The sequence below is a fragment of the Tribolium castaneum genome, chromosome 9 (genome assembly GCF_031307605.1).
Source record: "Tribolium castaneum strain GA2 chromosome 9, icTriCast1.1, whole genome shotgun sequence".
Taxonomy (NCBI): Eukaryota; Metazoa; Arthropoda; class Insecta; order Coleoptera; family Tenebrionidae; genus Tribolium; species Tribolium castaneum.
In genome coordinates, this window is record NC_087402.1 from 7,339,031 (window position 1) to 7,353,301 (window position 14,271).

The 14,271-nt window shown below is 39.1% G+C and overlaps 2 protein-coding genes across 4 annotated transcripts; both read left to right on the forward strand.

Moving 5' to 3' along the window:
• The first annotated feature begins 2,015 nt into the window (after positions 1-2,015).
• Positions 2,016-2,963, forward strand: LOC657487 (uncharacterized). Its single transcript, XM_971155.4, has 2 exons — positions 2,016-2,395; positions 2,456-2,963. Exons 1-2 carry the CDS (start codon positions 2,029-2,031, stop codon positions 2,920-2,922), a joined length of 834 nt encoding a protein of 277 aa, XP_976248.3. The 5' UTR covers positions 2,016-2,028; the 3' UTR covers positions 2,923-2,963.
• A 5,087-nt stretch (positions 2,964-8,050) lies between these two features.
• Positions 8,051-10,828, forward strand: LOC103312793 (hypothetical protein). 3 transcript variants are annotated; one of them, XM_015979551.2, is made up of 4 exons: positions 8,051-8,197; positions 8,250-8,387; positions 8,438-9,263; positions 9,356-10,828. In XM_015979551.2, the coding sequence occupies exons 2-4, from the start codon at positions 8,323-8,325 to the stop codon at positions 9,455-9,457; spliced, it is 993 nt and encodes a 330-aa protein (XP_015835037.2). In that variant the 5' UTR covers positions 8,051-8,197; positions 8,250-8,322; the 3' UTR covers positions 9,458-10,828. The 3 variants fall into 3 exon arrangements, with proteins under 3 accessions (XP_015835037.2, XP_008192532.2, XP_008192531.2); XM_008194310.3 differs by having other exon boundaries at positions 8,250-8,335; XM_008194309.3 differs by having other exon boundaries at positions 8,250-9,263.
• The last annotated feature ends 3,443 nt before the right edge of the window (positions 10,829-14,271 follow it).

A 14,271-nucleotide genomic window follows, 5' to 3' on the forward strand; every position in this document is an offset into this window, starting at 1 on the left:
AAAATATCTTCTGTTGAACTTCACTGAACTCTGTGGGAAAATCACGTTTTTTTCGGCATGTGTTTTTTGTTGTTGAGATATAAATTCCTGAAATAAATATATGGTACTTTCCCGAGAATTTTTAGAACTTCTGAATGGCTTGAGATTTATGAGTGGGTGATTTGAATGAATTACTGCGGCGGGACTACTTTTTGAAATTAAATTTGCACATTTTCGTACGAACTTGTTAAAAAGTTAACGAACTGTGGATGACTGTTATTCTGAGAATTGCTTTCGTGGATATTTATAAAAGAAAGAAATGATCTCTTGAAACGTCGTTACTACATAAAAATACAACAAAAACTCGAATACGCTAACGAAAGCAAAATTTTATATTTTTTCTGTGTCCTTTTATATTTCAAGACGCAAAACCTGTTTTAAAAACGCCATCTCTTCCATACAAGCAAACTAATGTGGAATCCTTTATCAGTTTTCTATAGAGCGAAATAAATTGAGTTCGGGTAAACTCGTAGAGATGACAAGCAGCACAAAATACCCCTTGAATATCCACACAATATTTTCTTACCTTCCTAAATTCTGTTAACTCAATGAGAAGAAAATTGAAAAGATCTAATAAACATAGACATATAGCGCTTCTCTTTGTCGTTACTCGTTAAAGGGTCATTTTTTCTTTCGCAAACGTCCATAGTCCAAGAAGTTAGGTAATTTGCAAAAACAAAATAAACCAAATGGTTCCAACCTTTTAATTATAATTTTTTCTCTTAATTGAGGTTTTTTTGGACTAAAATTATTTTACACAATTGTTTTCTTATACAGAAAGTTTAAATTTATAGCCTATTTTGTGTTCAGAAAATTTGTAAATGCGGTGGTGGGATTTGAGTAAGTGTGAAATGGATGTTAATTTAGACAATTTCTCGACTTTTTTCGGTGAAATTTCTTGAATCTTGTAGTTTCTGGCTCGGGAATGTGCTAAATCCTTTACAATTGATTTAAATCATTGAAAGTATATAATAGAGAAATAAATACACATTAGACGGCTTCATAATGGCCATTTATGATATAACTGAATAATAAAGAGGAATATTATTCACAAAAATAGTTTAGTATGGATTAGTTTATTTACGTACAATATTATTTAGAATTCCTATTAATAACGTGCTCATTTTGTAATAATTATGTCTAGGGCCGTTCTTTGAATATTTAGCCCTAATTAAAGTTTAATTCATGATTAATTCGGCGTTTGCCAATGCGAACTAAATGGCAACTTAATTCGAATCACCTAGTTTAACCCTGTATTAAATTTTAATTCGCTTGCTGATGTAAACCGATCCTAAATATTAGGTATTATGAAAACAACAGTGTAATCAAAAGCACGAATAAAATTAATCAAAATAATGATTAAAATGCATTTTATTGAATTTTTCGCTTGTTTGAAAATTCGTAAAAAATTGTTTCTCTTCGTGGGCCACGAAAATAAGTTTTTATTAGGAAGCATTTCGTGAGTAACATTGCACGTTATTTCTGATCTCATGCTAAACTTTTGAAGAACTAATGGTGTGTATGAAGAATGAAAAATTGAAGAAATACGAATAATTAAAAATGTTATTTAACTTTTGAGCGATGTATGAGTCACCTGCAATTTAGAAAATAGAACTCGGAAATCTGCTGTTACAAACAGCGTTCACCGGGAGAGTCAGTTGGGACAGCGTGACGTTTCATATGAAATTGTAAAACACGTTCTGTGGATGGAAACGATTACACAAACAGACTCGTACACACAAATTCCCGATTGTGATAAGATTGTGCAACAGTTCTATCCTTGACCGGTCCACAAGCTTCCGTTCCAACCACTTATTACCAATAAATCGCACTACAATGGTCTCCCGACCTTGTCAAGTGACTCACATCGCTTCTTCAAAAATCTCGGTTATTGAGGCAACGTCCTGTCATCATGCGTATTTCCCCCATTCACACTAATACATTTTTTCTTATCGTCTGTAATGATGCCTATATTAACAAAACATTAGCATGATGAACTCAGTCGCTTCGGAACTTCGGTACGATATGTTCTTGGTTTTTTTGATCGCGCTCTTCACCAGTGTCAGGAGTGTTGACTTGCCGGAGCCAAAGTTTCAAGTCCTCACTCCGGACGAGTTGATGGTCGAAGTGCCCCATTATGGCGAGGCGAAGTTAGTGATGTTCCGGATAGGTGTTAGACGCAAAGACCAAAATGAGGAATATCTAGAACTGGGGGAGAACGACGTCAGCAACCACCGGATTTTCATTTACGACCAGCGGCTCAACTTGCAGAAAGACGATGTCGTGAATTACTTACTCGCGTTTCGAGATAAAAAGGGTTACGAGGCACGAACGGGAAACTACGTTTTTGATGGAGGTAGAGATTGTGTTTTTATAAATCAGAGATAATTACAAATGAATTAAACATTTATTGCAGTTTATTGCAAGAAGCCTCGTCGTAACCGCTTCCGTCGCTCGATTTCGACAACGACCGTCAGAGCCGAGTTTAATCTCGACGGCCCTGATCCTGACACCGAGGAGGCCTTTCCGGTGGAGCCCCGCTTTGGGCACCATCCTCACCGAGGTGGGGGCTGGCCGAACCACGGCCCCCATCACGGGTTCAACCCTTTCGGGCCGCACCGGCCGCACTATCCCCCGTTTTCGCCCTACCCCAACCAACCGCCACCTTTTGGACCTCCCCCGAACTTCGGGGGTGACTGCAATGACCATCGGCACGACCGGTGCCACGGACGCGACACCGAAAGGATCGAGGGCTCCACTGAGACAAGTGTGGACTACCACTGCAAAATGTGCAAGTACGGCAGTTCCGAAAGGACTTCCACCACAACTGTGGCGAGTACGACTGAAGACTCGCCCGAAATTGATATTAGGTTTTCTGACTAGTGTCTTGTATTACCGTTTTTTAATAAAGTATTTTCATGGAAGTCAAGGCTCAAGTATTGTGTTAGCAAACGCAAAAACATGAATTATACATGTTGTTTCAGGAGAGATTCAATTATGTTTTTTCTAATAATACTGTTTACTTTACACACATATGAATATTTAAACCCCGGACGAATTAAAATTGTGTTACAAAATCTAAATAGATTTTCCGCTTAACAGCGCTCAAGTGTAGCAATTCAAGAACTCCATGTTTTGATTGGTTTAATAAAACTGAAACTTGAATACTCTCGTTTAGTTGCTTGTTTAAGTCTGTTTCAGCTCTTGTTTCAGTCGTTTTCTCGATTATTGGGTAAGGGATTTATGTAATTGAGATCAGTGTAGTGACGTAAGGTTTGAAATTGCTAATTGGAAAACGGGCGTTTTTTCAACTTCGCGTGGTCTGAGTTTAAACAAATTAATACTTGAGCAAAATATACACACATTAAACAAAATCAATACAGCTTGACGGTTTTGTTGTCAATGATTGGGAAAACATTACCGGTTTCGCTTGCTAACAATTGTCAACAACAAAGTATTTACTTATTCACAAGTTGAAGTATTTATCTATTTTCTGTGATATAAAGGTTATCACATTTTTTGAAGGTTAAAGTAACAAAGCTTCATCAATACATAATTCACCGCTTAATTGTTAATGTGATTTTCAACCTTTTGAATGCTGGAAGCGGGAATTACCTTACATGTTTTTTGTGTTTGAATTCACAACCACAGAACACTAGCTTTTTAGAAAAAGCCAAAGCGGATGGCGTTTTATTTTATTAAAAAACCGTTTGTTTCTGTCGCTCCTACTTTTTCTTATAATCACGTTTTCCGAGAACCATTTTACAAAAATTTGCCATGACAGAAATATCATACCTATAATCAAATCAAATAACAAAAACAAACCTACATTACGTAAAATTAAATTTATTAATTAGTTAATTTAATGAGAAGTTGTGACAAATCCATGGAACATTCTGTTATTGCTTTTGTTCGGAGAGTTGAAATTGCGGTTGGAAACTGTTGTTTTGATCCGGTATTGTTACCGTCTTTTATTTAAAAATATTTAATATCTTGCTGTTTGTGCAATTTTTTCAGCCCAGCGTCTGAATAAAAGGCATCCCTTTCTTCGGGAATGTCTATTTACCCCTATCGTCTGCTCCTCAACCGTCTATCTCTTTTTACGCCCTCCTTCCTACTGCAGTCTATTTTTAGAACCTCTACCCCTTGCCGAATTTCATTCAAGGGTCACAGGAGGATGAGTTACATCTCCAATACGGCCAGGAACTGAATCATCCCTACTTTTCCGATAAGTTCCGTTTTCCTCCAGCGTTTCTTGTCTCAAATTTGCATTTCATGACATTTCCCCGAAATCTTCATATAAATTAGCCCACGTTCCGTGTGCGGTCTGCAAACTCTATGACGCACGAATAGCGGTTTCCTCCGCAATAATAAAAAATTGAATAGAGGAGATAGTAAACTCGAGATTCATGCCACCATTCAGACAAGTGTGGGCGCCTGCCGCCGCTGAAAAGCCATGAAAAGGCTCCAGGCAGTCGCGCCGCTGCACGAATTCGGAGGTGCTTCTGTCCCGGAATTACCTAATAGGTACCAAATAGCATTTAAACGACAGTTAACACGAAATGCCCAAAAAAGTACAATTGCTTACTGGGCCCTCCTAATTGATTGAAAGAACTCCGGCGGCTGAGCGGCTTCTCATGGAATTATAACGAGATCTACAGGTATTTACGCGGAATCGATACAAAGCGGCCCAAGACGGGTGAACTTTAACCTTTGGGCTGGAAGCGGCTTGAAGTGACCAAAGTGCATTGCTCTGCATCTGGCTCGCGTCCAGTTTTTGGCCATTTCGCCAGCTTTTGAGCGTTGTTTTTGAAGGGAGACAGTCAAGCTGGAAAGACCGCAGTGGTGTCTGGCCCGCCTCTGCCTATCGAGCAGGCCCGGGATTGCGGGGGCGTCAGCTATGTCTGGGGCTCCCCGCAATGCTGCTGTGCCCTTTGAGGCCGCTTTTGCCCAAATCTCGCAAGCGTGTGGGCGATTCTTAGAATTTATACACACTTGCCGAGGGACGCACCAACCCGGCGCATCCACCATTCTTGCCAAGGCATGCCCACGGTTTTGCGGCAACTACATCGTAGTTTGAAAAAACCGTTTCGTAAATGTTTGTAAAGTGTGGCCATTGCACCAAAATATAAATAAACCGGGCTGTATGTAACTGGAGTAAACATTTCGAGAGCTTTGCCACAGAAACTTTACATATTCTAATGGATTTACATTCTATTTGTTGAGTAAACCTACAGCAGTCGCACTGTCAGCGCTTGGTGTAGCAGTTTTAATTCAAGCTTTTGACAAAAAATTTGTATGTTTGTTTTTGCAAATAATAATGTTGGTTTCGACTTGATCATATTACATAATACTACATTTAAGATTTTAATTACTTTGTCAAGAGGAATTTGTCTCACGCGTAAACTTGTGTAGGCGGTTAATTGGATGCTCCTTTCGATACGAAAATTCGTTTTCTTCAAGAAAAATCACTTGGTAATTATAATTAAAACACCTTGTCCGCGAATAAGAGAGTTTGGGTCCGAATATTCATCATCAGTATCGTAACCTTTGACAGGTCTTCAAGGCAAGTGCGTTATTTCAGGAATTTGCACATTATTTCAGAGTCAAGGGTGAGCGTCGCCGTCGTGACGTCAAGGACGTACGTCGGTTGAATGTCGATCCGGATTTTTATTAAAATTACAAGTATTCGAGTCATGTCGCGAAAAGATCGAATTTTGCCATGAATGAAACAATACACGCCCCTCTGTTTACTACAGTTGAATACCACACCTGGGATTTCCGGGAAAGGCGAGCTTAATTACTGGATTGTCAGGCTTTATTTATTCATAAAGGCATAGTGCGTCATTTGTTGTGTAATATCAAAAGGAAGGGAGGGAAATTTCGGTGTTTGTATTGCGATCAATTCGATCCACCGACTGGCTTACGTAATGTTTACGTAACAATTGATTAATATCGGTATTTGTGTAAACGTCAGTGCTTAGAAAAATCGAGCTTTCGAACATTTCCACTCGTCTCGCAGGAAGATTCTCGAAAATGTACATTTGTGTGTGGGAGGACGCGACTCGGAATAATTGTCTGTAAAATTCCCGAAAGTTTTAGATCCAAAACTGATCATTAATTATAATCTGTTATATGTTGGAGACAAAGGCATATCTGTCGCATGCGGGGCTATCGGAATTTTCCGCCCCACATGTTGTTCACTGTCTGATCTGATAAATTTACAGGTAACTTCCACGCCACCAAACTTTAGTTAATTTGAGAGATTTTCAACACGAGTGTTCTTCAGCGAAATACAACAAGAGCAAAGATTTAACCAGTAGTTTGCTTCACAAATTGTTCGCGAAGCACTCCTGCCCTTTAACCTTCGCAACTAAACAGTTTCATGCATGTTTCACTGTAATAAAGTTCTACAACTCGAATAAAATTATTTATTTAAAATTGTCTCCTCTCGAGAGCACTAATCCCGCAGTTGTCTCACAATTATCCGGAGGCTTTATTGTTCAATGAAATTCCTGACGGCACTTCCAAATGAGATTATCGCTTAGAGAACCAACAAAAGCATCGCAAGTAATGAGCTAAATATAAACCCGCTTAATGCTTGCCGTACTAAATGAACGACAACATTTTTGAAGACATTTTTCGCTTCTTGAATTCATTTAATTCGAGTGCAGTTATAATTACTCGATTTGGCCTAAGGTCTCAACAGTTGACTCCTCTAGAGTAGGGAAAGAGTGTTTCTTTCTTCATTCATAAAGAGTTATTTTTGTAACTATGTCTCAATTTTGTTTATATTCCTCAAGTCATGTCTGACTTGTCTAAAATATGTGCAAATTGAGGCGCAACTATTAATTATTATGTTTTCTATTTTAAGTAAATTAGGTAACCACTCTAAAAGTATTTATTTGAGAGCATCATTCTTTCATAATTAAAAAGCTAAACAAGAGTTCATTTGCAGTATAAACAACGCCCCAAAGTTTGAACTTGTACACCAAATTTCTTCAAAATTTCCTTTGATTTCCTGATGATTTCCCCAATTTTGTATACTTATCTCAATCTCCTCTAGGGTTTACCCCCTGATCTTTACTTTATTTCAAGATATTTGCTTTCTCAAAACGGAAAACTAATTGAAAGAATTTGTTTCTCGATGGTAGTCAGGTCCAGGAAGGTACTGAAAACTGATCACTTAAATGTGAAAATATCAAAAGTAGATACAAATCCAGTGAATTTCAATTGTATTGACTGTGGTTTTGGGTGTTTGAAACGTAAACACGATGGATAATTTGCCTGGTGCTACATGATAATTACGTTAATTATGTGTATCAATAAAGTTGGTTTAAAGTTGGTTTTACAAACGCGGCTTAATCATCGAAGTTGTACAAGTTGTGATGGCTGTAAAAGTTGATCAAAGTGTTTGTGGAGGATAATAAAAAGTTTAAATGTGGGTTTTAGTAAATTTGAGTCGATCTCGAATGCGTGGGCGTTATTAATGTCTTTGACACTAATAACCCATCATATCTGGAGCGTCAAGCGATAAACAGGTATGCTTGATCTATATCATGTTTTTCCCTCAGGATATAGGTCAAGTACGTTAACGCGTCACCTATTTATGATGAGAGAGCCTTCTAATTATTATGCAGGACCGAAGAGTAAACAAGTGATTGGCTAAGTAATCGAGTGCGAAGCGAATCGATTCGTTGAATTCGCAATGTAAAAATGTTCCCAGTCATTCACCCCTTCGATCTAAATTTTTCATCGACCCAGTTCCACCTTGTCCTCCCATACATCGATTCTGGGCCCTGGAAGTTATGAATGGAATTGGTGTGTAGATGTAAGATTTCGGTATAACATCCTCCGGAAGTTATATGGCCTAAAAGTTCGCGCATATATAGTAAGTGGATCAATAAGGTTGAGATACGGCCGCCAATGGGACGGCAGCTTGTTGAATATGCCGCCAATGGTGACGTGTTGGCGCATTTCTATGATACCACCCCACCAGTCTCCAGTTCATTGATAACGTGTGGGTGCCACGAGAGGGGAATACTTTCTTATAAATAGGGGTTGCTGCCAGAGGGAGGCGCATTTCGGCTACGGAGCCAGGCTATCGCTGATTTCTCGCAAACGGACTAAAGTGTTACGCGCCCACACGCCAGCAATGGTGAGTTTACGAAACGAGGGCGGAAAACCGCCACTTACCGAACTTGTTTCAGATGGCGTTACAAATGTTGCTACTCCTCGAAGTAATTGTCATTCTTTTCTCGCCTTCGTTGTCTTACCCGGTTTATGGAACGAAAAGGTACGGCCGCTCTTCAGGCCAACGAGTCTCTTCTTGGGCGCCATACCAAATGGTGCGCACCCAGAGATATCCAGTAAACTACTATGAATTGTATCCTTACAGCCAAGGCTATCCCGACGACTACTATCCTCAAGAAACCTACCCAGTCTACTACCCTCCGGCTAGAACCTCCAAATACGAGGTGTACCAAGCTGTCCTTCCCTACTATTACGGCGACCACATCATGACTCGCCCCAATTACGGATACTACGACACTGACCCCCTCGACATCCAAGAAGAAATGATGCAAGAAGCCGAAAGAGAAGAACGCGAAGAAGCGCAACCGATCGGACACGAACTCCTCTACGAAAATGAAGACCCGAACGAAGAAAACCTGGATGATGTCAACGCTGCGTTCCTTCAAAACCTCATCATGTCACAAATGTACAAAGAAGCCCTCGATAACCAGAAAGATTACTACGATGACTACTACCCGAACGAAGAATACGGCAAATGGGAGGATATCCCGAAGCAAAAGTCGCGCTACAGCCAGGAAGACGAAGACGTTAGAGAGTTGAAACAGTTGGTCAAGTCGAAAAACAAGCCGAATTTGAACGAGATCCACTGGTTCCAGCACGGCAATTTCCGCAAACAGAAAGAACAGCAAAGTAAAAATAGCTTTACAGAGAAGCGCGATAAAACTTTCGACAGAAAGCCAGTAAATAAATTGACGACAACGACGCCGCCGCCTCCGGCGACTTCTCTGGAGCCGAAGCGGGACGCGAGGGGCCAGAAAGAAGAAGTCTTGATGCGTCCGGCGACTCCTGTGCGGCACCCGTTCTCCAGCCCCGTTCTTGAGATGATGTCGAAGGACGACGAGAGAAAGCGAACGCCGTCCGTCTACGACACCATCAAGCATATGCTCGACATGGAGAAGAGTCTTGAAAATGTAAGTACGGCCATTCATTCCGCTTCATTCAATCTATGCTTGGCGCCGTGCCAACATTGGGGTAGGATACTGAATCGATCGGTTTGTTGCAGAAATACGGAGCGGACGAGATCAGACCGCACATGAAGAAGCGGATCATTGCGAGCGAGGAGAGCCTCACCCACCAGCTGTCGGTGCTGAAGAAGGGGCAGTAAGAGAGAGATTGGTAGATTGTTGCAACTAAGACTGAAGAATTAGTATTAATTTCGTTGTTGACAATGTTAAGGTTGATTGGCTTCAGTTCCACTGTCATTTCGCTTCTCGTAATCCTTCCAATATGGCTCTTTGCTGCCTGGGTGTACATATAATAACAATAATCGTCGGTGTCATTCTGTATATTGCGTGTCAATTTCAATTACTCATTCCTCCGGGGTTACGTTGACTTTTTATTTAACCGGTTCGGAAAATGGGACACTTTGATTTGATTATTTCCCTGCTGTTAAATAAAAAGTTCCAGAGGAGACAATAATGGTTGTTTGTACGTTTAAGGAGATGTTCTAGAGGTAACTCACGAAACTTGTTGTGGGCACAATAATCTCAGATCGATATTACTGTTGATTTCTGCAGCAAAGTAGGCATTCACATTAGAGCTTAAACCATGACAGGGTGCCACGGTTTGTGGCTTTCGAATCTTCGTTCAAGCACACATTTTCCGGGCTTTATTTTCATATAATAGGCAGGACGGGTTGTCAGGGGCGTACGGAGACGCATGTATGCCTATTATAATTCTTCACATTGCAGACGCAATCTGTGATACAGAGAAACAAGGACTGTGCTTATTACAGTAGTCTCATTGTCGCAAAATCGGTGTCCCAGTTTAGATCAGTGTAGCCACACACAATTTCGTTAAAGTGGCACAATTTTCACTAGAAGAAGTGTTTGTTGTTCTCTAATGATTGTTGGAATTTCTCGAAGCTCTTCCATTAACGCGCTTTCAGTCAATCAGTGCAAATGCTTGTTGTTCCTTACAGCATTAGAAGCTTCTCTATTTTTTTAATAGATATTCATAGAGGAAGTATATTTTTGCCGGATATTTTCCCACCGGCACTTTTCGCAATTTCCCGGTCTGGTTCTGTCAATTCCGCGACATATCAGGCAACACTTTGCGTTCCCAATGGGTCAGACTCTATAAGAACGAACCAGAGGAAAATTCCGAATTTCATCCAATCAAAATATTTTGTAGTAGATAATAATGGCATTAGAAGCTGCTTCTTGTCGATATTATTGACAAAGTCTGTGTCAATGATTGGGACATAAATGTGCATTTTGAAAATTATTCGTCGTAATTTCCAAAATGTCGTAGCTGTTTTACTAGAGAAGATAAAATGTACATATCCCTGCATATTTTGTACCAAATGTAAATACTATATTTTGATATATCGTAGGAATAGCTGAAGTACTGTAATAGTTCTAAACGAAAAGACACTCTTATTCCGTCGAATAAGACCTCACGCTAATCTGTGTATATAAAGTATTAAATTATTATAACCTACTGACTGATATAATAAATGTCTTCAGAATAAAAACTCTTATTTTTCGCACCAACCCTCGAACTCTCTCGATAAATATTTAAGGGCTTAATTATAGGCCGAAAGGTCATCCAGTATCTTGCTGGAGCAGTTCATGACCTTGTTTACGAGATCCGGGCAACGGGTCCTGGATGAACTTTGACATTTTCCCGGTATTACGCCCAACGGTCGGGATTCTCTACAGATTATTTCATGAAATCCAAGCAGACGATTATATTTCACGCCGCAATCGTGTTTTGTTACTTAAACTTCAATCAGTGCTGACATTATTAATCCGATTTTATCTTTGATGCTGCCAAAAAATAATGAGGCGTGTAAGGCGCCGATAAAACCCCTCGAGTTTTTGCAAGGGTTATAAAAGGAGGTTGGCTTCAGGTTTACACGTGTAAACAATAAAGACAACTTGCTAGGGTTCGCACTCGATCGATTGCTTTATCTGGAGACCTATTTTTATATTTTTGTTATTTAGTTTCAGAAATTAATTGCTTTATTCAAGCAAAACCACAACTTTACGCTTGTTTCTAGTTATCACCACCGTGTTTTAATTAAACTTTATTTGTTTGTAAAAGACTTGTAAATTTCTTTGCTACAACTAGCGCAAAGACGACTCAAATCCCTGCCTTTGAGGGTGCCGGCTTTTATAAAAAACATAAAGTCGTAGAAATGTGATATGTAAAACTTCCTTTATGAAAAACCTTATGAAAGATGAAACAACAAATGGGTGTAGTATACCTTCTGTACAGAGTTTGCTCAAGTCATATTTAGTTTGAGTTGGGACTAAATGAATACAATCGCTGTCTGTGCCGCTCCAGACATATCTGTTTATTTTGCCTGACCTTTTCGGGTTCTGTATCATTTTCTCGGGTAACAACAGGTGACAGGTAACGATCTAACTAGAATTGATTAATTTTTTTCTTGAAGTAAATTTCAATCGTCGCACTAATGAGCAAAGTAAAGCTTCCAATTTGATCGAGAGGTGAAATTCAATAACATCAGAAAGAGTAGGATAAAGGAATCTTGAGCATTTAACTGAAATAAGGTCAATCCTGCTCCCTGTAATTTAGTTTGCAAGTTCAGTTTAGTCCAGCATCAGGTTCTTCTACAATACGACGAGCTCTTGTTACTCTGAGAAAAATTCTGATGTCTTGCTTTATGTGAGAGACTCAGAGATAAACCATCCGCAGTCATAAAAAACCAAATCGATAGAAACTCAGATTTTTTGTATTTTTTTCCCGAAACTACATGTTGCGTAGCACGGAAGGCCGCATGTTGTATGAAATATCGCCCCTGATTGTGCTTTAAACCCATTCGTGCTTTGTTTACATTTTTGCACACGCGAGAGCAATTGTAAGTTTCGTGGTTTTTAATTGTTTTCCGGCCAGTCGTGAATCTTGGTTCGATCCGATTAAAGGAAATTTTCCACTGCTCCCCTGTTTATATTTAGCATAGTAAACCAATCTATTGTAATTAGCAGGTGGCGTTCGAGCTTTATTACTTTTCTTAAGTGCGCCCTAAATGCTGCTGGATTATTGATTCATTATGATGTGTTTGTAAGGCAGTAGCACTCGTTCCAGTTCCGAGCTGGGTTCGTTGCTCCTGCAGTGACTTAGTTTCGAGGCTCGTGTACCACTTGCATCCTGTGACCCAATTTTCAAGGCTCTATCGACTGTATTTCCCCCAGAACAGGTGGTGAAGCTTTTTGGGATAGCAACAGCGAACGCTATTGGCGGACTGTGCTCTAGATAGCCCAGCCGCTGGGGGTCATTTCTGGTTGTTGAACCAAGGGTTATTTACGGCTTTAGGTGCGATTAAATGAGCGATTAGAGAGCACGGAGGATTGATTTTGTGTCTTGCGGGAAACCAGCACCCCGACAGACCTAGATTAGACTGCCCTCGAGAGCTAACTGTTTATGTTTATTCTGGAACCCTTCCAGAAATAATACCACATTACGGACAATAGTAATTACATTCGACAGTGCTATTTATAACAATCCTGTTAAAAGTTGCCAAGTCACGAATATCGTCACAATTTATTAATAATGCAGCCATCGCTGAGTATCGATTATTTACGATAATAATGAGCTTTCGGATTAAAAATTTAACCCCACAACCGGTTATCAAATCAGAATAAATCGGGAATAGTCAAGGCGTTTTCCAACAGAAAGTGTCGGGATCCTTTTTAATAAATCTGTATTGATTTTTGCTTAAATAAACATCTTTTGTATGATCTTCGAATGACGTTTGCGCTCGAGATGAGTTATTCATCCCCGGAATAACTCGACTATTTTTCCCTCTTATGAATGTATAAATCGGAAATCACATTTTCCTATTCGTTTCCATTTGTTATTTATGCTCCTTGTGCTTTTCCAGATTAAACTGAGTTGAAAATTCTGTTACCCACATTTCTGCTTGAAATTGTGTTGATCACTCTCAATTTGCATTCTCGCTTTGTTTACCGCCAGTTTTACCTAGTTTTCTGTTTGTTTTATATCTGTTTAGTTATGCATAATTTTTTTGTTATTCCGATGAGTTCAGCACTAGATTTTCCAATTGAAATTGAACTGTTTTATGTGACAGTGCTATTAATAGTGCGGGTACGATAAATAATTCATGACCAATTTCATCGGTTGAATTTTATCACGATTCTAAAGCTTACTGAATTGTTATAATAATACTTCTAGAGAAACGAGCTTGGTTGTTATTTGCTCCAATAAACCAACACAGAATAAAAAGACAAACAAAACGCGGAAATTCTTAGAAATAAAACAGAAATGTAACGCTCTGGATGTTGCATGTTATGACGACTTTGTAATTAACAATACTCAGGGATTTAGAAAATTCACAGACATTACAACGCAGTTGTTCTCAAGTCAAACTTTTTTAACTGTGTTTCTGATTACGTCAACTAAAATTCAGACCAATAATAGTAATGAGCTCGGTAATAAGTAATAACACGTGTTTCAGAAAAGGTCAACCGAGGGGTAAAACATTGTATTTGTATTTAAAAGTATATAAGTTTATGTTTTTTTTTAAGTTAAAATAAATTCTTTATTTAGGCTAAAGATTCCTATTATGAAACATCATTTTAAAAAGCATATTTTTTTTATTTGAATATTTTTATTGGGATTTAACGTTTACTGAATGGAGATAGATCTATATTCACATCAGGAAGTTAACCCTTTTGAAGTACAGTTGAAAAAGGTAGATGAGTTATCGGCAATGTTAAATAGTACAAAGAAGTTGCGCTATTTATTTGAACCAACTAGATAACTGGTTGTGTCATTTTTTGGTGGTTTTATTTAAATTAAGACTTAAGAGATTAAGACTTAATTCACCATTTTACTTCTCCAAGTCAGAAAGTTTGGTATTTAAACGGTCCAGCGGACCGCACACCGACTGTGTGCGGGCAGGCGGGCACAAATAACACTTTGCAGAAAACC

Bases quoted from the DNA above. Each gene is read 5' to 3' on its own strand.
- LOC103312793 (XM_008194309.3), top strand. The intron at 9,264-9,355 runs GTAAGTACGGCC...GGTTTGTTGCAG, and splicing joins TGGAGAAGAGTCTTGAAAAT to AAATACGGAGCGGACGAGAT.
- LOC657487 (XM_971155.4), top strand. From the start codon at position 2,029: ATGATGAACTCAGTCGCTTCGGAACTTCGGTACGATATGTTCTTGGTT. The intron at 2,396-2,455 runs GTAGAGATTGTG...CATTTATTGCAG, and splicing joins AAACTACGTTTTTGATGGAG to TTTATTGCAAGAAGCCTCGT.